This window comes from Lachnellula hyalina (assembly GCF_007821495.1).
Source record: "Lachnellula hyalina strain CBS 185.66 chromosome Unknown contig00174, whole genome shotgun sequence".
Lineage (NCBI taxonomy): Eukaryota > Fungi > Ascomycota > Leotiomycetes > Helotiales > Lachnaceae > Lachnellula > Lachnellula hyalina.
This window is the reverse complement of record NW_022157288.1, coordinates 36,578-61,779: the sequence shown is the minus strand read 5'-3', so window position 1 is coordinate 61,779 and position 25,202 is coordinate 36,578. Positions and strand designations below refer to the sequence as shown.

General features: G+C 47.1%; 10 protein-coding genes across 10 annotated transcripts; 6 read left to right on the top strand and 4 right to left on the bottom strand.

The window, feature by feature from the left end:
• Positions 1–28: 28 nt before the first annotated feature.
• On the top strand, positions 29–739 carry citE_8 (Short chain dehydrogenase; the record flags this gene model as incomplete). The annotated part of the gene is made up of 1 exon (XM_031152621.1): positions 29–739. A coding segment is annotated over one exon (711 nt), but the record flags the coding sequence as incomplete, so codon positions are not given.
• A 472-nt stretch (positions 740–1,211) lies between these two features.
• LHYA1_G007692 (uncharacterized protein) lies at positions 1,212–2,300 on the bottom strand (the record flags this gene model as incomplete). Its single annotated transcript, XM_031152620.1, has 4 exons — positions 1,212–1,539; positions 1,567–1,874; positions 1,935–2,067; positions 2,128–2,300. 4 exons carry the CDS (start codon positions 2,298–2,300, stop codon positions 1,212–1,214), a joined length of 942 nt encoding a protein of 313 aa, XP_031002343.1.
• Positions 2,301–3,493: 1,193 nt separating this feature from the next.
• Positions 3,494–4,113, bottom strand: UBC13 (Ubiquitin-conjugating enzyme E2; the record flags this gene model as incomplete). The annotated part of the gene is made up of 3 exons (XM_031152619.1): positions 3,494–3,669; positions 3,729–4,003; positions 4,058–4,113. 3 exons carry the CDS (start codon positions 4,111–4,113, stop codon positions 3,494–3,496), a joined length of 507 nt encoding a protein of 168 aa, XP_031002342.1.
• Positions 4,114–4,843: 730 nt separating this feature from the next.
• LHYA1_G007690 (putative RWD,RING finger and WD repeat-containing protein) lies at positions 4,844–9,284 on the top strand (the record flags this gene model as incomplete). Its single annotated transcript, XM_031152618.1, has 2 exons — positions 4,844–4,983; positions 5,030–9,284. The coding sequence occupies 2 exons, from the start codon at positions 4,844–4,846 to the stop codon at positions 9,282–9,284; spliced, it is 4,395 nt and encodes a 1,464-aa protein (XP_031002341.1).
• A 728-nt stretch (positions 9,285–10,012) lies between these two features.
• On the bottom strand, positions 10,013–11,111 carry alcS_1 (Protein alcS; the record flags this gene model as incomplete). The annotated part of the gene is made up of 6 exons (XM_031152617.1): positions 10,013–10,216; positions 10,264–10,446; positions 10,508–10,608; positions 10,669–10,769; positions 10,833–10,922; positions 10,948–11,111. 6 exons carry the CDS (start codon positions 11,109–11,111, stop codon positions 10,013–10,015), a joined length of 843 nt encoding a protein of 280 aa, XP_031002339.1.
• A 3,060-nt stretch (positions 11,112–14,171) lies between these two features.
• On the bottom strand, positions 14,172–15,877 carry PIP2 (Peroxisome proliferation transcriptional regulator; the record flags this gene model as incomplete). Its single annotated transcript, XM_031152616.1, has 2 exons — positions 14,172–14,591; positions 14,645–15,877. 2 exons carry the CDS (start codon positions 15,875–15,877, stop codon positions 14,172–14,174), a joined length of 1,653 nt encoding a protein of 550 aa, XP_031002340.1.
• Positions 15,878–16,555: 678 nt separating this feature from the next.
• On the top strand, positions 16,556–17,707 carry LHYA1_G007687 (putative uncharacterized oxidoreductase; the record flags this gene model as incomplete). The annotated part of the gene is given in 3 exon segments (XM_031152615.1): positions 16,556–16,576; positions 16,646–16,927; positions 16,943–17,707. 3 exon segments carry the CDS (start codon positions 16,556–16,558, stop codon positions 17,705–17,707), a joined length of 1,068 nt encoding a protein of 355 aa, XP_031002337.1.
• Positions 17,708–20,343: 2,636 nt separating this feature from the next.
• On the top strand, positions 20,344–21,228 carry LHYA1_G007686 (uncharacterized protein; the record flags this gene model as incomplete). The annotated part of the gene is made up of 3 exons (XM_031152614.1): positions 20,344–20,491; positions 20,521–20,749; positions 20,811–21,228. Coding segments are annotated over 3 exons (795 nt in total), but the record flags the coding sequence as incomplete, so codon positions are not given.
• Positions 21,229–21,930: 702 nt separating this feature from the next.
• LHYA1_G007685 (uncharacterized protein) lies at positions 21,931–22,563 on the top strand (the record flags this gene model as incomplete). Its single annotated transcript, XM_031152613.1, has 1 exon — positions 21,931–22,563. The coding sequence occupies one exon, from the start codon at positions 21,931–21,933 to the stop codon at positions 22,561–22,563; it is 633 nt and encodes a 210-aa protein (XP_031002330.1).
• Positions 22,564–23,568: 1,005 nt separating this feature from the next.
• LHYA1_G007684 (uncharacterized protein) lies at positions 23,569–24,950 on the top strand (the record flags this gene model as incomplete). Its single annotated transcript, XM_031152612.1, has 3 exons — positions 23,569–23,834; positions 23,891–24,125; positions 24,180–24,950. The coding sequence occupies 3 exons, from the start codon at positions 23,569–23,571 to the stop codon at positions 24,948–24,950; spliced, it is 1,272 nt and encodes a 423-aa protein (XP_031002331.1).
• Between the last annotated feature and the right edge of the window lie 252 nt (positions 24,951–25,202).

Sequence of the window (25,202 nt, the reverse complement as noted above, 5' to 3'; positions counted from 1 at the left end):
AGCGCAATCAGCCCAGATCGCAGCAGCTGCCACGGCCGCCCAGCGGCCCACCCCCACCATCTTACCCGTGCAGCTCGACATCTCGGACCGGAAATCCACCGAGGCCGCTGCGGCGCTTGTAGAGGAGGAGTTCGGGAGGCTGGACATCGTGGTTTTGAACGCGGCGATCCTGAGTGGGCGGGGCGTGGTGCTGGATAGTGATCCGGACGAGTGGTGGGAGACGATGACGGTTAATGTCAAGGGACCGTATTTGGTCACGCGGGCATTTCTGCCGCTGCTGTTGAAGGGCGGGGATAAGACGATCGTGGCGCTGAGTAGTGTGGGCGCGCATATTGTTACGCCGGGCCTGAGCGCGTATCAGGTGACGAAGCTTGCTGTGTTGCGGTTTATGGAGTTTGTGAGTGCGGAGTATGGGGGGCAGGGGGTGTTGGCGTTTGCGGTGCATCCGGGGAATATCCCGACGGATATCATTGGGGGGCCGGAGGGGCTGAGTGAGGAGTTGAAACCTAGTGAGTTGGGTTGTTTTGTAAACTGGGTGAGGGGAACTGGGCTGACTGTTGATTTAGTTTTCGTTGAGACGCCAGAGCTGAGTGCTGATACGATTGTGTTTTTGACCAAGGAAAAGAGAGAGTGGCTTGGAGGGAGGTATGTTAATTGTACGTGGGATATGCCGGAGTTGATGGCGCAGGAGGATGAGATTGTGAAGGGAGATAAGTTGAAAGTCAGACTTGTTTTCTAAATACGAAAATCAATCATAGCACCCGGGTTAAATGAAGTCAAGTCCCAATGCCCAGTGGCTTCACAATCAAATACGTTCTCTGTAGGGATGCACTTTAGAATGTTGGATACATACCAGTAGAAGAACTAGATTCCTGAGGACGGAAGTGGAATGGAGTGTAACAATTTTAAATTTTAGGGGTATCTGTGTTGAACAGATAATTGAGACTAAGCTAAGAGGGTCTGTGTTGAACAGGCAGTTAATAACAAGCGCTGACAGTAGAACCAAGATGTATTATCCAAGCCAAGAGAATAAATGAAAAGGGGCAAAGAAACTCTTGCAAGGTGAACGGCGTAGCACCAAGCTCCTAACTACCACAATTAAGGAAAAGCAACGAAGAGGTTCGCAAATGAAAGACAGGAGTCATTAACAACATGAAAATCAACTGTTCCTGCCACAAACCCCTCTCATATAAATGATCTCAAGGATACCATCACTGGCTGACCCCGTGGACCTTGTTCACGTGCTTCACCATATCGAATTCGCGCATCCACCCCTTAGTGCCAACTCGATCGCAACCAGGCTGCGGGCACTGAAATGGTGAGTCGTGATCCTTCCTCAGGTGAAGCTGACGGAGCTTTTTGTCTTCAAAGGCTTTCGATCCAATTCGACCACAGCCTTCACGGGGACATTCGAATGTAAGCGGGCCGGACTGGGATCCATCAGCTTCGATATGATGATAATTTCGGATGTGCTGACGGAGATGATCCTTGCGCTTGAAGCCCTTAGTACCTCGGTGCCTGTTCCAGTCAACTTCGAATCTAAAATATAAAGATGGTTCAAAATACCTGCGACAGTGAGGGCAAGGATGACGGGCAACGCTGGAGATATGTGTCAATTGATGTCTCAGTAGATCAGTAAGCCTTGCGGCTCCAGAACCGCAATCCGAGAAACGACAAGCATATGCAGTGTGCATAGATTTGGTTCCATGCTCGCCGAGTAGTTCATGAGTATCGGATTCCAGGCCACACTGTGCGCACCCGTATTTGATGTCAGGATGGCTTTTGGCGAAATGAACAGACCAAGCGACTGAGGATCTAGGAAGGCCTACTTCACAACCTGGAATCGCACACTTAAACGACCGGTGTTCCCGGGCCTAGGAATGCTTTTTGAGAGCGTTAATATCCTCAAATTTCTTGCCGCACTCCTCGCAGACAATTGCAAGATGAGTTAAACCACGACTTCTGGGACAGTAAAGGTCCTGAAAACCGAGCGAAGTCGCTCGGTCAATTAGCGGCCAATCGCATAAAGCACAATTTGATTTTGGATATATGGCGCGAAGGTTGAAACTTTTCTGTAAGTCAATAATGTTTCAATTAAGTCTGAAGCATTCGGAATTCTGGACTTACTTCGCTGGGAGGCTTTGCTCTTCCTCCTGGGAGGCGCTCGGATCTCCATCCTTCTGCTCATGCTCATTTTGTATGATAGGAAATAATTCTTGATGGGAAGGCTCTTCTGCTTGGGTAAGGTGTGAGAACATCCATAGCGGGTTCAGGGAGTCGGACTCGGACTCGGGGCCCATAGTTGTGGGGTTCTCGTAGACAGGCGGGCAAACATTTGAGGTGACCCTGGTATTAAAAGGCCAAATTGCCCTTTTCCTGTGAGTATGTCTTTTTTCTTGGGACTCACCAATGGGGCTGCTCCATTTGCAGCCAATCGTCCCACACCAGCAAGTCCTCCATGGATTCGTATTGGTCGCTCATGCTGCAGCGTGTGGCAGGACCGGTAACGAATGCGCTCACCGAAAGAACAGTTGAGAATTGTTTGAAAAAGCGGCGCAAGATTCGATTGGGAAGAAGGGAGCAAGAGACCTAACAGCGATGGTTTCGCAGCCTTGATTGAAACTGGGAGAGGCTCGACTCATATGCTGCCATCCAAGATTCTGCTCGCCGCTTCTGCCTGACTTCATCAGAAGAAGAAAAGGGCATCCAGCGGCTGAAAACCTGCCAACACACTGTAGCACAGATCTAAATCAATTCCAGGCCATTTGGCTCTATGGTGGTTGGCTCGAACGTGATCAGACATCCTAGTCGCCTTCAAATATTATAGACAATGAGGTGTGGGAACTACCCAGCCTTGTCTGAATTGCTGTCGTAACGGATTATACTGCAACTCTACAAGTTAACCTGTCAAAGGCTAACGCTGCTGCATCCAGTGGGATCTTGTACCAAGATTACCAAGCAATATACACAGTCCCAACAATTGTTTGAGACCCAACTGCATAATGTCGCCAGTGCCGTTGGGAGAATTGGGTGGGCCTGCGAAGATAGCGGTAAACTCGTGGGGATATTGTAGGTCACGCTCAAACTAAGAGCTCGAGAAATTCTTCCACAAGAGAGTATTTAAAGTATGTAGCCCATATAAACCCGATTTACAATATGAGGAAGGTGCGACTGATTCGTGACAAACCCCCAGACCTACCTCTCGCATTTCAGATTATGGAGACTTCCATGTCACACGTAGTCACCCCAAGATACTTGACTGAGCACCGCTTGATAAAAGTGTTCGATTGTCACCTACAGCTGTTTCGGATCTCTATTTAAGAACGCAGGTAAACGCCAGTGCCTCCGAAGAAAATGATCATATGCGCCAGCCCATCTGCATATCCTCTAGCATCATCTCATTTTCGCACCACATCTGCTCTTGTGTAATGTCATAATCTTCTTATCGATTCCCCGTATCCCGCGTGAATCATCAAATTGAGAGATGCCGCACTCAAGTCATGGCGTGAGTTCTCGTCCATTCCTTGGCCGTTGCAATCGCTCCTTCTTGGTCTTCCTTCCATCTTTTGGCTACATCCGGTGCAAGTGGGTCATCGGGATTTGGGGCACCTAGAAGGGCTTGGATCGAGAGGAGGATAGTGCGAATTTGGAGGGCCGGGGACCAGTTGCCTGCAGAACAAATATTAGCAAGAAATTCAAAGACAGATACATCGGAGATCTAGACATACTCTTGAGGACATCTAGACAGATGCGTCCGAGCTTATCGATATTTGGGTGGTAAATCTTTGTTAAGAACCGGATCTTTGGTGGGGTCATAGGATAGTCATCTGGCAAGAAGAGCTCGAGCTTGAAGATACCTCCTACATGAACATTAGAAAGGTGCACATGGGTGTGTTTTACAGTTCCATCCCGACCTTCATAAGGGGACGTTTGTGGACCATGGATTGAAACATCGAAGTATCTGAGGTTGTCCTCATGGGGAACTGCGCTGATACCAGGAACACTGCCGCCTCGAGTATTAGTTCAGATCTCACTTTTGCTGATACTGTATGCTCACGGTTCTTTCGCTAATCGCTCTGTCTCCTTGATGATTCTCTTTGGTAAAGCCGCCATATTGAAGACTAAACCGTGGTGTAGGTCTAATCGCGGGGTCGAAGGTTCGCTGAGGACTTTGGGAAATATCGCACGCAGGTGCGTAGCTCTTGAAAGTGGACAGAGAGGTTTGCAGATAGCAAGGCAAGTCTGCGAGGCAATTGTGAAGGAATACTTGGGATCTACTTCGCTCCTTCTGGTGAAAAGAAGATCAGTCTATGGTTGATGTTAGCGGGGAGACATGGAAACCAGGAGGGGTCTGATTTAACCACCTGCTTAAATATCGGCAAAACTTGTATCTGATAAAGCGGGTACCTTGAACTTTCTCCCGAGAACGGTGAATAGTGTCAAGTCAAGTCAAGTCAAGTCAAGTCAAAGAATGTGATGCAAGGCAAGGCAATATAATATGAGATGTTTGACTTCATTTGGTCGGCGCCGGCAAGTCCCGCTGACCGATTAAGCTAGCCCAAAGTGGGGTTGGGGAGTTGGGGGGGACAAACAGAGAGGAATCAGAGCTTAACGTATTGCGTAGGATCTCTTTTCACTGCGAATAACCTCAATACTAAACAAATACGGCACGGCGCACCATTCGGGAATCTGAAGAATGCCCCCAATCTGCTAATATCACCATGCCCTGCGGAAGGTTCAAGCAAGCAGCTCACACAACAAACAGCCCACACAGCAAACAAGGCGACGGCACCTGGCAGTTGCAGCTCGAAGATGATGCGAGTCCCCGCAATTCACGATCATGATGGATGAGGCACGGAAAGGGAAGACTATCAAGTCTGCCTTTGACAGCCCTACATTTGATACAGATGTTACTATACTTGTTGAACGTAATGTAGGGTCCGCAACGATATCCCCCTCCGGGAGGGATATTGCTCTTGCTTCGTATGTTTATCCCGCTATACTGATGGATTTCGCTGACCTGGTATAGCACTGATGGGCTCGATATAATTGACCTCGATTCTCCTCTGAACCCTCCCCGCCATCTGCGACATGGACTTCCCTGGCTTGTAGCAGATGTACAATGGTCCCCTTTTGCAGCGAGAGACTATTGGGTGGTCAGCACCGCAAACCAGAAGGCGCTGGTATGGAACCTGAATATGCAAGAGGATACATCACAAGGCGCGATCGAACATACGCTTCACGGTCATACGAGAGCTATCACGGATATCAACTTCTCGGCTCATCACCCAGATTTGCTCGCATCGTGTGCGGTCGACGGATTTGTACACGAATGGGATTTGCGCAGGCCCAGACGGCCTGCCATTACGTTTTGCGATTGGTTCGCAGGGGCAACCCAAGTCAAATACAACCGCCAAGATTCTCATATTCTAGCTTCATCTCATGATCGTTGGCTGAGGATCTGGGATGATCGAAAGGGGTCAACACCGTTGAGATCGATAAATGCACACGAGTCAAAGATATATGGCGTGGACTGGAACCGAACTAGGACAACAAAAATTGTGACCTGCTCTCTAGACAAGAGCATCAAGTTTTGGGACTACGAAAACGACGTAGATGAACCCGAACGTATCATAAGGACTGATTTTCCAGTCTGGCGAGCTCGGCATACTCCTTTTGGGTGGGGCGTGCTAGCTATGCCACAGGATACTCCCGGAATTCTGCACCTGTATGACCAACGACTTCAGGAGGATGCTATCAAAGACGGACCTTCTCCAAGTGTTGCTACATTTCCGGGACATGGCAATTCGCGGGTTAAAGAATTCTTGTGGAGGAGTCGAGGAGGGGTTACAGACGAGGGCGTCGACAATCGTGAATTCCAACTAGTCTCTTGGGGGGATGATAATCATTTACGACTTCAGCACGTCGATCCACAAACACTCGACGGAGTTGGTTATGTGAAAGGCACTCGGGTCCTCCAGAAACTAAGTTTGACTCGCCAGGGTGCCGTGTATAAGACGTTTCGCACTGTTGAAAATTCCTCTATTGAGAAGAAAAACTCTACAATATCGGGCCCCCGACCTGCAAGTTCCGGCTTGAAGGTCAGTGCATTGAAGGTGGTGGGAATGAAGAAAATGGCTTTACCTCGGAATAGTCGAACCCATATGATGGTTCGAGCTCCTGCGATAACAGGCAAAGACAAATCTCTCAAGCACGACGACCAAAACCAAAACCAAATTGGTTGGATGAGTGGAATCAAATTCAGCAAGCCGGAGAATAGAAGTGCTTCACAACTACGACCTTCATCGAGAAGATTTTCCCTTCTGAATCCCGAACTCACAGACGAAGAGGATTGGGACCCCCCGGAGAGCTTGCATGATGAGATTATCCGCATTCATGAACAACTGCCCAAAATTACTTTCGACGATGTGAACATGGACACAAGGACCTTGGTCGCGTCGATGAATGGGCCGTGGGGAGAGGACGGCAATCCTATTTATACTAAAGTCACCGTGGCATTCCCAGACCAGTATCCCGAATCGAAAGCCCCAACCTTTACCATAGGCAAGACATCACTCATGTCAGATGCGGTATACGAAAAATTGAAACGGGAAGTACAACAAATATCTGCAGGTTTTGTGGCGCGGAGGCGAGGATGTCTGGAAGCCACCCTTTGTTATCTCCTAGGCGAAGTTGATCTTGAGACAAGTACAACGTTCTTCAAAGATGATACTGATGACGACTTGGATGCTCTTGCCGACGAGAGTTCAAGTGATGACGACGATGGTGACATCCCAGCCGGTGCTTCAGCGATGATGTCTCAAGAACTAGACTCGAGTGTAGACATGCTTCCCCCAATAAATCGCAATGCGAATGTTCCATTACCAAGGTTTTGCGGGGCTCGGTTTTCAGCAACCGGCAAGCTAGTTTGTTTCTTCCCACCTAAAGAAGACAAGGTCAAGTCGCTTCTGGAGACCTTCGTTGCAAAGAATAATGCGCGTTCGCGTGGGGAACCCAGCTTTGAAAACTTTGGCCGTCTAAACAACAATACCTCGCCTATCCCCCGAATCAAAGCGATGTCTCTTGCATCAGAAAGCAAGTATGATTCTGATGAATCTGACGATTCGGAGGCGTCATCGTCTAGCGATTCGGACTCCTCTCACTACCGCGTTACCCGTTTCCCAATGTCTGATTACTTCCGCCGATCGGCCCGTCGACCTTGGGCAAGAGCCTCTCCAACTATACTGTCCCAGCGATCAAGTGCGGGAGGGACGGGAACTGGAACGGGTACCGGGACGGGATTAGGCAGGAGTAGACCCTCGAAGCCGAAAAATATCATAGCCGTGCATGATATCTCTGATCTACTTCCGTCAAAGCAGGTACTCGCTGATAACTATGCCATATTCGGGGATGGACCAGATGTGTGTGAGCATAATTCAACTGTTGCTGAAACACATGGGTTCAGCGATCTTGCTGACGTCTGGAGATATGCCGCTCTGCTATTGCACAACGAAATTCCGTTGGAAGTGTTAGATAAGCTCCATGACGGCGAACCAGTCCTTGTCATAGCCCGAGATGCTATCAAACGGGAACGAAGCAATAGTGGATCTGACAGTGGAGTTGACATATCTTTTGATGCGCAAGGGCGGCCGAACAGTCTGTCGGGACGAGTTAAGTGGGGTCATAGTCCACTGGCAAAGCAGCTCATCTGTGATTTGTTCGCGCATTTCGAGTCACTGGCAGATGTCCAGATGCTAGCAATGCTTTCATGCATATTCAACGAGCCAGTTTCGAACGATGTAGTCTCGCGATCAAAGTCGCAGTTGACCCAGCCTCAAACACCAATTTCAATGAAAACTCCAGCGTTCTCACTAGACTATTTTCCTACGGATTGGAGCAAGTATCTCAAGACTCCTAATCATTCCGCGGTATCGACCCCAAAGACAGCCCATACCCCTTCTGGCTTGTACGGATCTGTAGGCTCATCGACAGGAGCTTGGGGAAGCGATCCAGCATCGGCATCCTATTCTTGTGGAGAAACGCCTCCTCTTCGTTCAAGTCGTACAAGTCTAGAACATCTTAATCACCAGCCCCAAAGCTTATCCACATCACCAGACAATTCTCGAGGCTATCGTCGCGTCAACTCGGGAATTGCTTCCAGTTTTGCTGCCAGCTTTTCTCGGCCATTCTCTATGACAGCACCATCCTCGCCCCCAAATCCACCCCCAAGCCGCAAACGGCCAAGTCCTGTAGAAAACCTGATGAGCTCTATAGCACCAAGTGTTGTTACTTGGGGAAACACAACAGTTATAGGCAGTGTAAGGGAACAGACGAATACTGGAAGGTCATCCATGTCCGATGATGAAGATGCAAAGGACGGGTTCAAGCCAACAATCTGCACTGGCATCAGCGTAACCATGGAAAATCAACATGCTTTCGATGACGAAGGATGCATAACCGCAGGCCTATTAGATCCAAGCGGTTCCTCGCTCTATGCAGGCTACCGCAGAGCTTACGCTGAGCTTCTCTACATCTGGGGCCATCCACTTGCTCGACTAGAAATACTCAAGTTCAACGGCCTCAAAGACCTATTCTCTGAAGTGGATATCCCAGACACTAGGTCATTTGCAGGCTCCACGCTCTCCAACGATACCCACGCGCTGAATCATCCATCTCCTTCAATATCTCTAGGCAAGAAAGACCACAGCCATCCGCTATCGCCAGGCTTGGATCATGGTCTCGATGTAACCGGGTATTGCCTCAAAGATGAATGCCGTCTCGAACCACTAGGTCCAAGTAATGGGGGCGGCGCTATCGGTCGCTGTGAAAAATGCAAAACCACCCAACGTGAGCTCCGTTGCATCATTTGCTTGGAACCTATCAGCGCGCTGTTTTCACCTTGTCTTCATTGCAACTGCGCAACTCATCAAGACTGTCTACTCGAGTATCACTCTTATGGCAACACCGAATGCCCAGGCGGATGCGACTGCGATTGTGGTGACAAGGCAAGCATTGGCCTAATTGAAAGCTGGGGGGTTCTGACGAGTGCTATTGAGCAAATGAGACTTTTGGATGCACAGAGTTCGGGAAAGGAGAAGGAGCTGCTGCATGAATGGGGCGGAGAGGAAAAGAGCGATTGGGATACTCTTGATGCTCCTGGTGGCGGGATGGGACGGGGTTACTCTACTTTGAGTAAGAGATTTGTTGGCGTTCGAAATGGGGACTGGGGCATACCTAGTGGGAAGAAGAAGGCTAGTAGCCTGAGGAACGAAGAATTGTTTTGATAGTAATCTTGAATATGTATCGGTGTTGAGTGTTAGGTGTTGGGTATTGGGCATCGGGCATTTGTATCAGTATAATCTGGGGCGTCAACTAGCCGCACGGCATGTTGTATGCTGTATAATATCTTAATATCAAAGAATATTAATGAAGCCGTTATGGCAGCTTTCGACTTCCGTGGTATTTTCTAGGATGCTGTTCTTTTGAAGTCAGTTTGCCAATCTGTTGTCGTCTTGCTTGCAAGTTTTTCAAAAGAAATTGAAGTATCATTTCGGGCCCTCATCGCCACAGTTTAATGCTTTCATGTTCTCTTTATTTTTCTTGATCCACTGCACTTTATTGATTCCGCAACTGAAACCAATGCCCAAGATGGGGTTTGAGGAAAGAGATTTTGGTCTACTCAAAGCAGAGTATCAGGGAGGCTTTGCGGATCTATTAAGCTTGTCTAATGATTAGATGAAGTAAGAATCTCTTTTGTTATCACATCTGCAAATACTGATTTGAAATTTGCAACATTGGATATATAATTACTAAAATCGTCATAATACTATTCCACATCCACATTAGCACTCTTAACACCTCCTCTTATTATTTTACTCCACACAGCATTCTACTTTGAATTAAACCTTATTCTAGACGTCAAAGTGGCAAGCCAACCTATTGGCGGCTTGGTGACGTGGGTATATTATGTTTCGGTGGGCTCCTTCAGCCACTCGAGAGTCTGGTATTGGATCTAGACGGTTTCCTTGTCATGATGACCGTTGGTTGCCGGATCTTCAGGTACCGCAGGTGATTTTTCTGATTTAGATGATCGACTTCCCAAACCACTCAAGTCAACGACAGGAAGCGTGATCGGGAAGTTCACCGAGACCAGGGTCAATGCAAAGAAGAAGTACCATCCGAATATCGAAGCCACGAAGCCAAACGCACCAGCAGCCTGTTCATGTTAGCCGTATACTTTTATATGGATTGTGTCAAGCGTACCTTCTGTACTTTCTTGGCGTTTGAGCCGTCATCGGCAATCCGGAAGAAGGCAGAGGCGAGCAGGGCGAAGAAGAGGAAGACAAAGAATTCGAGGAGGGTGTAGCAAAGGTTTGTTCGAAGCGCACAGATACAAGCCAGGAAGGAGAATACTGCCATGAAGACCAAGTAAAAGCCTGGATTCCTCTGTTAGTAAAAATATTTTCCAAGATTTGGTAGCCCTACCGAAACTCGCGTTGAAGCCTACGGATGATAGTCCTGCTGCTGCATTGGTCGCATCGGCGGAATAGTGCTCGTAGGCTCCAAAGTAAGGCGTTAGAGTCGCACCCAAGGCTAGCCAGAAACTCCCTGAAGATACTGTTAGCAAAGTCTGATTTCGTATACGAATTTGAGTCGGAAAGGCCGTACCATAGCCACAGAACAAGATGAACTGGAATGTGTTGCCTAGAAAGAACTCCAGAAGGCCACTGACGATCATCAAAAGTCCACCGGCGAAGTAATAAACACCCCTAGACGACTTATTAGTCGCGACTCCAAGAAACAGCGCAGGTCAAATGGATGTGAAGACTAACGTGGATGCAGCACCGAGCACGCCGGCTCCTCTCCAACCCATGAGATCGCAAGAGAGCGGAGCTAAACTTATGACTAAGCCCAGAATAGCTCTTGAAAATATGTCAGCAAACACACTTGCCATCCATGATTGTCCAAGCAGCAAATACATACAAAGGCGTTGGATTTCCAAAGGCGGCACGAAAGTCCCTTGTTTTGTTCGACGACGATGACAGATACAACCTCTCGAACTGTTCTGGTGTCAACGACACTGTCGTGGCTGTATTACTTGATTCTGCCATTCTGGGTGCTGGCTTTAAAACTCTGGGAATTGGGGGGAATTGACTAGTAAAGTTGCTGGAATTGCTATGGTTGGTATTCTATCTATTCTATCGACGGCGCTTGAAGGGTATCTTATATCTGGCTCATATTCCAGTCCCCATAGTTCTCGGAAATCCTGGGAATACATTTTGCTATAGAAATGCATCTAGCGCTTTCAGATGTCTTGGATTGGCTGGCTCTTGTTCACTGTCTTTTTATCTTAGTACTACATGACCTGTGAACCTCACGTTGTTTATGGATAAGTCACTCCATCTCATATCACATCTGGCGACTTTAAATAAGATCGACGTTGGATTTTCTATTCGTAGACATTCAAGTGGCCCCCGAACGGCATAAGAGTGGGGAAAGTGATTACCAGGAAGACTCTTCCCCTCAGTCATGGATGTTTGTGGGGTGAGTTCAGAGAGTTTCCGTCGCTGCTTGCCGTGTCGTATGATATTCACTACGGAGGGAGCCTCCGGATACGTCGGCTTTAATTATTTGTAGATCTTCCTGAACAACCAACTACTCCGGAACATTACTTCGTAAAAGAAAAAGCCATTACTAACCCATTTGTTTGATTGCGCTCTCACCTTCTCCAGCGGTCATCGTTTACTCGCTCTTCTTTAAGTCTGATAGCCCAACCTGGATTATCCCCATAAAGGTATATTCCGCACCACTTGAAGAGCTCGGATTCATTAGAGGTATGCGAGATAGAGGAGCACTAGTATAGAGCACAATAGACGTAGTTGTTTATGCAATCCATTATATTATTATTAGGCTAACGGAGGAAGGTAAGAACTAAGCTGCAGAGTGGAGTATATATTATGGTCCAGATTATACCTAGTAATCAGAGAGAGAGGTCTACTTGTGGTTGGTTCTAATTGGGCTTAGCGTATATTATATCCTGCACCTCGCAACAAGATTTGATAATTACAGGGCTTCTGGGAGGCCTGAACTCACTTTAAGATTATTTTATTTTATGATTTATACTAGGGTAAAAAGCCAGTTCAACCTATAGGACTCTATCTATTCATGCTAAGTAGTGGGTTTATAGTAGGGCTATTAGACTTCTAAAAAATGCAAGTATCTCTCTCTATTTGACTCCAATGACCAAATAGAGTATGTTAGAGCAGGTGGGCAGGTAATGAAATAGCCGGCGCCTCAAGCTTTAAGTAAGGCCGCGGAGCAGTAGGAGAGAGTAACTTATAGAGGGGGTAATCCTCGTAGCTATAAAAAATGACTAATCTTTTTGATTCGGTACGTATCCCTAATAAGGATGAAAGTAGATTCTTATTTTGCTATTTTGGAGAGCTTGTTAGTTAAAAGAAGGCCCTGCATTAAGGTAACTAGTCTAGTGTTTACGGATATGTTTTACAGTACTCGTATATGAATTACCCTGCCATCAGTCCAGTGATAAAGGGATGAATAGCTGCATTTCACTTCATAGCCTCTAACTCTCCGCGTGTGCGGTTGAATCAATGACACTTTCAAATGAAAGTCTTACAGTATATATTTCTACTCTCAACGAGACAGAAGTAAAGTATAACAAAAAACCACTTCTATCAAGATTCGTACGACAAGAAAGAAACACACGCCCTAAACAATTCCAAGACACACCTAACCCTACAACCATCATAACTGTAAGTATCTCAGTCGCAGAATTCTCTCTTATTGCCCTATCAAGGGCGTCAAGTTGTATCGTGGAAGGGCTTTTGGATCGTTACCAGAAAAGGTAATCAACAAATGCAAGTATCTCTTTTTATGAACAAGGCTCGTGCCATCCTTATGAGTTCCTTGTATGTTATAGTTGAAAATACCCGATGTATCGGTCTAAGTAGGGTCGAATTTCGATGCTACACTGCAGATCAGTCCGCTCCAATCCTTGTCGAGGTTTCCCGTTTCTAGGAAGTTTAACAGGATGGGGGATTTATCATTATCGCCAGTCGAATCGAAGAATCCGAGGTTCGCTGGCGCTCTTGTATTAAGGCTTCTTTCATTTATTTTTGCTCCCTCCTGCTCACCCGGAATAATAAGAGGAGAGATCTGATCTCTCTTTGAAATTATCTTATTGAGCCTTGGAGCTGGGCCAGGATCCACTCAAGGAAGATCACGTTTTGATAGAGTATATTTGCAAGCCTTAATATCAGCAGTAGCAATGAGGCTCTTATTCTAGGTGAAACTGTGATCGTTGTCATATAGGCAATCTGCCAGTCCATATGGGCTGGCAAGTGGGTGGGCAAAGGAGAGCCCAGTCGTGATGCAGAGCAGAAGGAAAGTGTATGTAAAAGTCGGTGCAGGCATGTTGTTGCAAGGTTTGCGACAAGAAAGACTCTAAAGCTCTCAATAATCAGACGAAATGATGATTGGCTCGGGTTTTGATTTAGAAAGTTGTAGTGATGTGATGATTTTCTTTGTAGAAAAACATCTGGTCGAGCAAACTTCACTTTACCTATGGATGACGGTCTTTATATACCCAGAAGCATAGTAGAGACCACAGTCCCTAGATCCTTCCAGACAGATTAGCAATTGTGATAAATGGAATGATGAATGGAATGAGCAGATTGCTAACCTCTCATCTACAATTTCCTCTTTGGTTTACGTTGTTGGTGAATAGCTGCGACTGAGTTGGAGGTAGTGTGGTGTCTCCTAACTGATAATGAGTTTGGTATATCCGCCTAGAAATCCCATAAAGACTTCATTCTCACCAAATTGACGTATGTATCCCACCAGGTTTTGATTCCTCTCTCATAATGTCCCACTTGACTGCAATTTTCGCCAAGTTCCGAGTTATATGAGGATATAATCCTGGTAGCAGGAGCCGCCTGCCTGTACACTAGATGGGTCTTGCGGAGAAATCTGATACAATGCAGTTGGTGTTGAGGCTGGTTTACGGCTGCAACGAGACTGCGGGTGGAGTCATTAGTCAGTACGGCCGCTCCCGTGTCAAAACAAAGGATTGGCCCATGCAACATCAATTCGTATCGCTTGTTTGGCTTGGTTTAGGGAGATGTGGGATAATGCTCATTGAAGATAGACAATTAGAGAGAATTCGCAGCCATTAGAACTAACATCCCAAACGCATCAGCGCTCACCATCCATGAATTCAGGTCATTCATCTTATCCCCTCCATGTCCCCTCCCAAGCGCCATTAAATCCGCATACCTCAAATAACACCTCCCATCTCTCGTGCTCAGCATCTTGTTATATTTTTCTATCCATTCACCTTCCGTCGCCGCCTCCCAAAGATGTTTGTGGGCAGGAAGCGGTAGAACGGAGAGCCCGACTTTAGATTTGGCCCGTTGTTCAGGTTTGATGTCGAACAGAAGGTGCAGTATGAAGAGTACCGTCACGGTCCTTCGTTTCGACTCCACCAACACCCACTCTTTCCATTCCGGACGGCGGCCTTCGATCTCAGCACTGCAGACTAATCTGCACTGTTCAGCTTGGATCGCAATTTCCTAGCAGGAAGAACCGTTAGCTCGTTGATAAGTGGAGGAAATCAAAGTCTCACCGTCATCGCTCTAGTAAGCTCGCGGTCGAATTCAGCGGAGAATGAGTCCTCGTCAAAGATCCTGAGGAGGATATACAAAGTGACTGCCTGAAGCATGGACAGTACAGTCCACTCATCTCCGTTCATGTATTCGTTCATAAAGCGGTCCTTTTCCATGGTTATAGTGCGCCAGACGAAAGAGCTTGTTGCAGGTGTCTTGGTGGTGTAGAGTGAGACGATCGATTTGCAAATTTCTAGTGTCGGTAGGGGAGGTGAGGTTGCGCAAGTCGGAGTTTGACACGAGCTAGGGTCTGGGGATGGAAGCGACGTGCCGTGGATGAATGGCGGCAGGTTCTTCGTTGCAAGGGCCGTGGCGTACGATTTGAAGTTCTGCAAAAGGAACGTGCGGCCGATTTGTGAGCCCGTTGAGAGATATGCGTGATTGAATGGACTTCTGGGCGAGGTGGGGGATAGATCACGGTCCATGGGTCGAAGGACTAGGTAGGGGGTATGAAACATGCAGTTTGCGGGAGTTGAGAATGTCGCGTCGAGGGTTAAGCTTGGTGTTGGACCAGAGATGAACCAGTTGATCGGGGATCCATTGATTGAATAGCCATTGGACGAAATATTAGCACCCATGTCAGAAACTTCCAAGTCTTCCACAAATCTAGTATCCGGTTCCCAGAGAGCGAGGTCGTTCTGAGGCGTTAGGTTGGGCACAGGAGCAAGCCAAAGACTAGGAACATCCATATCTAAGCTGATCTGAGCATCATTGCCGTTGTCCGCATGGGCATTCCAAGGGATATCGTTTTGATTGCCCGGTTCCGGGATATCAACAAGCAATGTACCATCGGAGCTTGGTTCATCAGGCGGAGCAAATGCAGGTTGCTGGGCTGAGGTCGCACTCTTCCTAGTCAATTCATAAACACAAGTAAGCCCCCTATCATCGCATCGACTACAATTTGGGAGTTCCGAGTCGCATTTTGCTTTGGCTTTCCGACAAGCTGCACATGATTTCCTCAAGACCGGGAGACTGTCCACCAACTTCTTCCTACAGTACAGTACGTGTCGATTCCTCGAGGTTCCTAGCACGACAGTTGAGCAAATGGCTAATGGGATTATGTTTGAGAGTAAAAGGAATCGAACCATACGTTTTGTGAACGCTTTGGAGCAGATCTTGCAGAGGAACGGCCCGGTATCATTGTCGATATGCCGGCAGGAGGATGTTCCACTGGTCCTCGGCTCTATATTCATGGACGTCTGCTGTGACCTTCGGATGTAATGGCTGATAGCAAGGCCAAGGCGGAGCAGATCAATCTTCTAAGTTGCTGCGCTTTCATGCCATTCGGAATATTTTGGGTGGAGAGAAGTCGATGTTGAGGTGGGAAGCCAAGGAGGCTCTTGCCGCTTCGGGTCAGGCTGTTTAGCGCGCTGCGGATCACAACTCCACACCTCAACCTCACTCCGCCTTCTCTTCTTATAACAAGATCACAAATCTTTCAAGACGACCCCCATCGCTGCTCAGCTTTCTGGCTTCGAGAGATCTGGTAGTTGCTCGATTGAATCATCCAGAATACTAGGGGCTCTGACGTACTAAGCAGGGCTAAGCTTTCGTCTCGTCGATGCCTTTATCTCTGATCATCCATGCTAGTGTTTTGTCGATTTTCCGGGCTGTACAATATTTTCCGCTGCCATAATTGCCAAGTAGCACAACACCTAATGCAATTGAATTTTCATTGCATCCTTCTTGTTCATGTCCGGAGACTCTTGTCGCCTTGAAATGCCATCGCAAGTGTATAAGATGGCATGCAATTCCCCTTTCTCCTGTTCCCTTCATCATATTCGAGATCCCAACACTCCCATCTCCTTCCATTTCATCTCAACTTCTTTCAAAGAAAATTTCTAAGTCTCTTCTGAGCATCTCGAAATATAATGGCAGGAGATCTAATTCTCGTGAGAAACCACAGGCTCCACAGGTTCCACAGCCGTTTTCACTAACGACAACTACTTACACCTTCATAGATTACGGGCGTTTCTGGCTATATCGGATTCAAGACTCTGATCCTAGCTCTTGAAGCGGGGTTTCCAGTACGTGCGGTCATCCGCAAGGTCGAACAGGCCACAAAACTCCAGTCTCACGCTCGAGTCGCACCCCACATGGACAACCTACAATGGGTTGTTATTCACAATCTCTCAGACACCCACTCCTTCGATCCTCACCTCGCTGGTGTCACGGGAATTCTCCATATCGCCTCCCCTATTGCCATCGAGGTATTACTCATCTCCGTGCCTGATCGTCACAAAGTTAATCCTTCTTAGTCGGACGACTATGACCGCGACATTATCGACCCAGCCTTAAAAGTGACCCTCTCTATCCTCAACGCCGCGCACCGCACTCCCTCAATCAAGCGTGTCATCATCACCTCCTCTGCCGTAACCCTGATCTCCTTCGCCTGGATGTTTGGTCCCGCGCCTGCGTCCCCAGACCTCACACTATTTACCGCAGCCGACATCAACTCCAACATTGCCGGTCCCTATGGCACGTCAATGGAAGCATACTTCGCATCCAAGACCCTATCCCGCATTGCCACAAGAAAATTCATGGAGGAGGAGAAGCCAGAATTTGAGTTCGTCAACTTGCTGCCAACAGTAGTATTCGGGCCAGATGAACTGGCTACAAATGCCGCTGAGTTGGTGACGGCCGGGAACTCTCTCGCACTTGGTCCGCTCCTGGATGTCAATATTCCGCAGATGGTGGGGGCTGCAGTGCACGTTGATGATGCGGCTAGGGCGCATATCGATGCGTTGAAGCCGAGTGTGCAAGGGAACAAAGACTATATTTTGAGTTCTGATGCGCCGGATGGTATTGATTGGGAAGATACGCAGAACTATGTTAGGAAGTTCTTTCCAGAAGCTGTGGAGAACGGGACATTGAAATTGGGGGGAAGCCTGAGGGCGAGGATCTGGAGGTTGGATACTCGGGAGACGGAGAAAGAGTTTGGGTGGAAGTTCGTATCATTCGAGGAGACGTTGAAAGAGCTTGTGGGGCAATATCTGAAGTTTGTAGCGGCGGAGAAGAAATGAGATTGTGGTACGGTTTGATTTAGCTAGATACCTTGAATCACAATCTTGCAATTGTGTGCGAACTTTAGAAAACCACTCTGATGTGTTAACAATAGCTGTAATCATTGGACTGCTCACCATGCTGTTGCGTCTAGTGTTTAGCGATTTCCTTCGAATGCCCACTAGCCACACCTCCACCTACTGTCGGCTCCAACGCCGCTCTACCATCTCTATCTCCTTGCAGCCATATGCGTATCGGTATGTGGGAGAACCGTGTCGTTACGTTGATAAATCCCGTGTCGCGTACCGCATCAGCCAGCTGTGGGATTGATATCCGATAGGCTGGACATATAGAGCTATGTAACTGTCAGTCTGTTGAACGACGAGCTCTCATTTTCATGTCTCTTCTCGAACGCGGTAATACGAATCTGATTTGCCGAGCATGGAGGTGAGAACTCCCCTCCTCCATGCCGCAGTACGCCATCACAGCCAGGATCGACATGGCAGGCAGAAGTCATCGCTTCGTGGAGTGTGCTATTGGTCAAGTTTGGCGTAACACAACGCCAGCAACATGGCATTACACAATTGGACAAGGCCGGAGCCTGACTACTGTCGGGCTGATCCAGCTTCCATCAAGTCATCCCTCTTTAATCAATACAGTACTGTACCTTCAGCTCTACTCAATCGCAATATTGGTTATCTCTCGTGAGTGAGCCACTGCAGAATGTCTGACTTAAAGGACCAGATGATCGAAGAAGCCCAAGAACAGAGGGAAAAGACTGAATATGTACTGGACGACATTGAATCGTGCGGTGAACGGTTTAAATGGTTTGTCTTGCCAACAAGAGTCAATAATGACTGAGGCTAATATACCATAGTCCGAGCGAGTTCTGCACCGAGTCTTACTGCACAAAACAATGTTTTGCCAGAGGCCATTTTGATTGGTGTATTGAGCATTCAGCGCCTTCCTCGGAAGATATCCACGGCACCTATCGTATCACGGATGTCACAATTACAAAGATCGACGGGCACATAACTGAGAGACGTGATGTTATCGAGAAGCGAAAGTGCTCTCTTGGTGAAGAACAAGAGGGCGAGGATCCAGGGTGCGATCTCGTTCAGTCTGGTCAGTGCCCTGCCTACCTGAACTCCTAGTCCCTTCAGGCTTATTGTGTTAGATTTCATGGGTGATGATGGACTTCACGAGTTTGAAATGGACCGCTGGTTTGCCAAGCAGATGGGGAAAGAATCACCATAGCAGTTTTGAAGCGCAAAATTGAGAGCAGTGATCAGAGCGCGTTGCCAGCGTTCGATATACTTGGCTGTCCAGTCCTATGTCATCATCAGTATGTCGCTAGAAACGGTCATCTTTGCAAGCCACAACTTGCCAATGAGAAATTTCCAAGCCACGATACTAATGAAACCAATGCCCTGTCGATGGTTGTACAGATGGTGTGGCGGCAATATTAGGTGGAATAAAGTTATTAAAATAAATACTTACTCGCACTTTGATTAGCAGCTTAGACTATGAAAATGACTCGGCTTTAGCTTTTTTTTAAGTTTCTAATATATATAGACGATGTGTTCAATCCTCTCGTTGGATATTTATAAGCTTTCCCCAAATTGTGGAGATGCCACGAATTAGTACACGCCATGTGTCTTGTTGTGAAGTAATCACAGGGGGTTAAATCCTTCAGTTCCAACAACAGCTTTACCAAGGCTCAATTTACTTCTATTCTGGTCTCTTTACCTGCTCTACAGAGGCTCATTCATAGTGTCACTAGCCATCAGCAGCTTCACCTGTGCCCAAGTTTCGAACAAATTATACGTACAAAAACAAGGAGTTCAGATGAATAGTCCTGAAAATAAACACTAGATTTTGATTGGACTGGAGACAAAGTTTGATGCTGCTATTATCTAATTCAATCTCCCATAAAGTCTACTCAGTATCCTCAATTCGAAATTCGTTATAGCATACTATCGCTTCATTTGCATTGCAAGCTTCACTTTCAAGAACATCATCTGCCAATACATCCTACTCTTGCCAACTACTCTCCCAGAAGCGTTTCTATCTTATCCTCAGCCGATCAAAACTACTCACACAACTACTACATTTCAACATGCAACTCAATATTTTGCGGAAGGCCCTCTTGAGCACATTGCTTGCTTCGTCACTCATTGAAGCGGCTCGACCGCTTTGTTCCTCCACGAACTGCGTCAATATCAAGAGAGATGTCGCCTCTAGGATCCGTAGAGATGTCAGCAAATTCGAACCCGGGATACTCAATTCCCGGACCCTGGAGGTAGTGGGTGATGATGCTGCCATGCCTCGTCGCTTAGTCATTGATGCTAAGGTCATGCGATCGTGACCGTGTAAATCCCGACAAGTTCGGTACAGCGCGAACTCATGTTATCATATATATTCTTCTATTCCTGAGTAACCTGATCTATATATGTTTGACTACGATATAAAAAGGAAAGGGGTGTATACTAATATAAAACCAGTTATATTTCGGCCCTCCATCATGTGATATTTGTAATAGCTTTTTTAAGTGCTCACCTGGGGAAGGTCTTACGCCGTAAAGCCGTACCAACGTACTGAATGTTGGTGACCACCTGTACTTTCCTTTCCCTATAAAATCTTTCTCCTCTGCAGTTCGAACCGTGGTTCTTATAATGTGACCGAAAAAAGGCACTCACATCATGCCAAATTCCGACCTGTCCGAAGATCTACCACCTCCTGCTGTCGCCGAGCGAACTCTTGGGGAGGCATGCGATTCTGGGGATCTCGCCCTTGTACAATCCGTGCTCGCTCAATGCCAAAATGACCCTAGTATCGACGAACAGGTCAGGCCTCGCCCTAACTTCCTATGTGTGGAATGCAGCTTCAGGTGGCCACGCCGATATTGTCAGCTACTTGTTGGACAACGGAGCGGAAATCGGGGCTTCGCCTTTGGCTACTACTCGGCGAAAAGATACGGACAAGGCCATCCGTGCATTTGATGTGCTTTTTGACCATGGGTTAGATCTCAAAACCTATCGAGACGGTTCAGAGCTCATCCAGTATGATTCATCATTCTTCATGCCTTTAACATTTGTTGTTTCACGTACTAACGTAAAATAGCAGGGTGGTAAACAATGAAGCCTTCGTCAAGTATCTACTTCTCAAAGGAGCCGATCCTAATGGGTTGGAACATTGGGAGCGCACTCCATTGGATTGTTTCTGTGATAACCCTGCCTCCATCATGACTCTGATTGATCATGGTGCAAACATCGCAACCGGCAAACCGCTTCACCAGGCAGCAGTTATTGTTAACGACAAAGATTGCATAGAGAGGATGAAGCTTCTAGTTGAGCATGGTGTGGATGTCAACGTTCGTGCTGCATATGCAGGTGACGCTCCTCATGACTGTGCCGAATATAAAGACGGGATGAGGCGCACTGGAAAGGAGGAACGGCACTCCACTGGGCCGTGCGTGGCTGGGCCCGGGCTCTCAAAGTATCCAAAGTCAACTTGCTTCCCCGAGTCAAATGGCTGTTAGACCATGGCGCGGATAGGACGATCAAAGACAATGCTGGGCTTACACCTCTCGACTATGCCTCTAGCCCAGAAATGGTTTCTCTCCTCAACAGTTGGAGGTATCTGCGTAATGTTCCTATTAGTATTCAAATGCGTTAATATTGAATAGTCAAAATCGTTAATCAAAGCAAGGTTTCATAAACTATTTATAGTCTGGGGTAATTTATGGGATGCATCTTATAGGATCTACCTGGGACCTTAATCTGGTAAGATGATAGTAATATGGTTTCTTATATTTAATAAAATTGACCTATAGTTACGTCTCAAAAACAAAAGTCGACCGAATTTATCATAGTTTACTTATTAGAAATAAAAATGCAAAGAGATGTGAGGCGTAGGAGCAATCCCGAGACAGCCTAGCCTAGCGTATAATTAGCTAAATGATGGTTGAAAATCCGCTGTTAAATTTTCAGTAAGTTAATTAAATACAAAGAACCATACTATAGCCAGACGAAGGTCACTATAACATGATGTAATACCTTAAAAACGGGTTTTACTATCATTATACCGGAAAAAGGTCCCAGCAAAATCCCATAAGTTAGTCAGTTATATTAAGTAGCCCGTGCGTAGCGCGAGGATATAACAACTATCTAGGTAGATAAGACCTCGACTTTTCGACACTATCTGACTTCACACCTTCCACGTACGCTACCTACTTGAAAATATGGCATACATCCCACCCATCGATAATACAGAGACACAGCATGAGGGTATGGTTCATTTAACCATTCGAAATACATTTTTCCGCCGGTATTTAACTCTTCTCGCGCTCAAGACCACCGCCCGTTTCTTCCAATATTACGATGGCCCATGCGTCCGCATCTCCAAAAACCTTGTCGTCAAGACCGGCTCCTTCGTTCACCTCACCGAAGCGGCGACTATGGAGTTCGTCGCTGCCAATACTTCGATTCCAGTACCTCACGTGTACTCTTCTTTTGTGCATCGAAATCGCGCTTACATTGTCATGGAGCGCATTTCAGGTGAACCCTTCACAAAAGCCTGGAAGACACTGTCTGATGTAGAGCGAGAGAGCATCTTTGCGCAACTTCGCCGTATGATCTTGGAATTTAGGACACTTGTACCACCTCCTGGCACGGGGGTAGAGAGCTGCGTCGGTGGCTCATTGCGAGATTCCCGCATTCCGCATGCTAGGCCCAGATTTGGACCTTTCAAGACAATTCAGGACTTTCACTTCTGGCTTCGTGATGGGCTCCAGCCAAAGGAGCATCCAGAGGTCAAGAATGTGCATATAACTGACCAAGACTGGAAGGACCTTAGAGAAATGGCCGCCAAATAAGATGGGACGTGGTCGGAACTTGCTTTTACTCATGGAGACCTGAATCCCTTCAACATTATGATCCGTGGTAACCAGGTCGCCGGTATCATCGACTGGGAGTATACTTCTGCGTGGTACGGGAACATTATTCGAGACACATGGCAGGGTTTGATTACCAAGTTTCTTGATTCATATCCCGAAGAGTTGAAAATGGAAATCACGCGCCAGAGGTGGTGGGGAGACATCTGATAACAAAAGCACATCGATCAGTGGGGCCCTGTTCTACGGATAGTCTTCTGACTATGTGCTGCATTGCACGGCTGAAAAATACAGATACATCGACATGTCTTCAAGCCGACGCACAACATCCTTCTTATTTTCAAGCACATTCCAGGCACAACTCCAAACCTTTAAAATACTAGGAGATTAGGATGAACTTTGACCACTGAGTCTTCACTGCTATACCTAGGTACATCAACTGTCTTAACGAGACAAATATAGTCGTGTGTTAAGGTCTGCTAAGGTGCAAGTATGTTTGACACTGGAATAGGGGCTTGAAAGGAGGTATCTCGCTTAGTGATAACAAACGATGCTTCTTTCCTCCAATAGTGGGACAACCAACATAAGCACATAGGTATTCCAAGTTCCCCAAGAGCACATATTCATAGTAGCCCAGTAATGTCTCACGAGATATGAAGCAATTGAGACCATCTGAATCGCAAAACTTCTCTAAATATATATTATTGGTGTTGCTTCCAGACTTGGCTTAGCGCCACTTGGAAGCGGGCGCGATGTTGAGTTTTCTCGACTCATAACATACCAGACTCAAAGACAACCCAATTGACACCCACTCTCTTGCCCATTCCTACTCCCAGTGCTTTTATTGCGTACTAACCGTACCGCAAATTGCCTTCGTTTAAGTGAAAGCTTGCAAAGACCATAGTTAGCTTCCATAGCTGGTCTACCGCCGACGCTACTCCAACCAACTGCATGCTTTGTTGATAGGTTCCCATCACCGGCCACAAGATGCTCTTGATAAGAACCCCTCATCCGAGGGCTGCACGGACTTTCTTCCTCGCAGTAAACGCCATATCCTCATCCCGCCCCCAATGCTCGCGCTTTTCCTCACAGCAGAAGCAAACACCAAGATACCGGGCCGTAGTTATAGGTGCCGGTCCCGGCGGCATATGTGCAGTCGGGAACTTACTTGAGCAAAAGAAGAGCCCAATTCTCTGGGTGGATCATCTATTTCAGGGCGGGAGGTTGAATCAGTATTATAGAGAAGTACCAAGGTAAGAATGAGACGCTTTTAATTTTGATGGGCGACACGTGATCTGACGAGAAGTAGTAACACAAAGGTGAAGCGGTTTATAGACTATGCAGAGGGTGTGCAGCCGTTCAGAGACGTGGTGAAAGAGGCAGAGAAACCGAATGCGTATACGCATCTAAAGGGCTTGGATCAAGAGGATACGTGCCATATTGCTCAAGCAGCGGACTTGTGTATCATGTTGACGAAAGGGTTGGGTTTAGAACGAGGGGTGGCAAAGCAGGTTGGGAATGTATCTAAGGCGTCGTGGTCAGAGGTAAGCTGTTTGGACTCTGTCCCAATGCACGTTTCACACGCTAATGCCAATCAGGCAAACAACTGGACCGTCGAGATAAACCCTGACCAGACGAGCTCTGGTCCAATTTCCATCTCTTCCGATCTCTTGATCCTCTGCAACGGCGCCGCTCCCACAACTGGTCCGCTGCCAGTCAAGAATATCCAAGAAATCGGCCTCGACCCCGCTCTTAAACCATCTCTCATCGCTGAAATCCTTCCGGCAGACAAGGACCTAACCGTAGGTGTAATCGGCGCATCTCATAGCGCCATTCTCGTTCTCCGGAATCTCTACGACCTCGCCAGCACTTCTCATCCCAAACTACGTATAAAATGGTTCACGCGCCATCCGTTGCGATATGCGGAGGAGAAAGACGGGTGGATTTTAAGAGACAATACCGGTCTAAAAGGCGCAGTAGCTACCTGGGCAAAAGAGAATCTCGAGGAAGACGTATTACCATCTTCAGACGTGAGTCGGTTCCTGGAAAAGGTATCCACGACGAAAGAAAAAGAGCAGGAAACCTATCTTGCGCATCTACCATCTTGCACGCATGTTGTGCAGGCTATTGGTTTCAGGCATAACGAGTTGCCGGTGCTAGAACGCGAGGGGGGGAAGTTGGAGCTTGTGTATGATCATGAGACTGGGGGCTTTGGGGATAAGGAGGGTAAGAGGGTTAGGGGCTTGTATGGAGCTGGGATTGCGTGGCCTGAAAGGGTGACGGATCCTGAGGGAAATGTGGAGATGGCGGTGGGGTTGGCCAAATTTATGAAGTATTTGAAGAAGATTGTTCCGGAGTGGAGAGCATAGATGGATGAGCGCATGGGAAGAAGATAAGATACGACGATAGAAAGAAAGGTTACTCGGAATGATGGTGTTCATGATTGTAGATAGATTCTGGAGTTAAGAGGTTAAATAAAAGCCCGTATGAGGTCTAGAAGCATTTTAAACATTCGAAAATTTGGGTATCTAGGGTCTTCAGGACCAAATTTGTACATGTATCTTATGAAACAACTCCTCTTCATTCGCTATGTCACGACAGCCAACTCACTGTATCGAAAG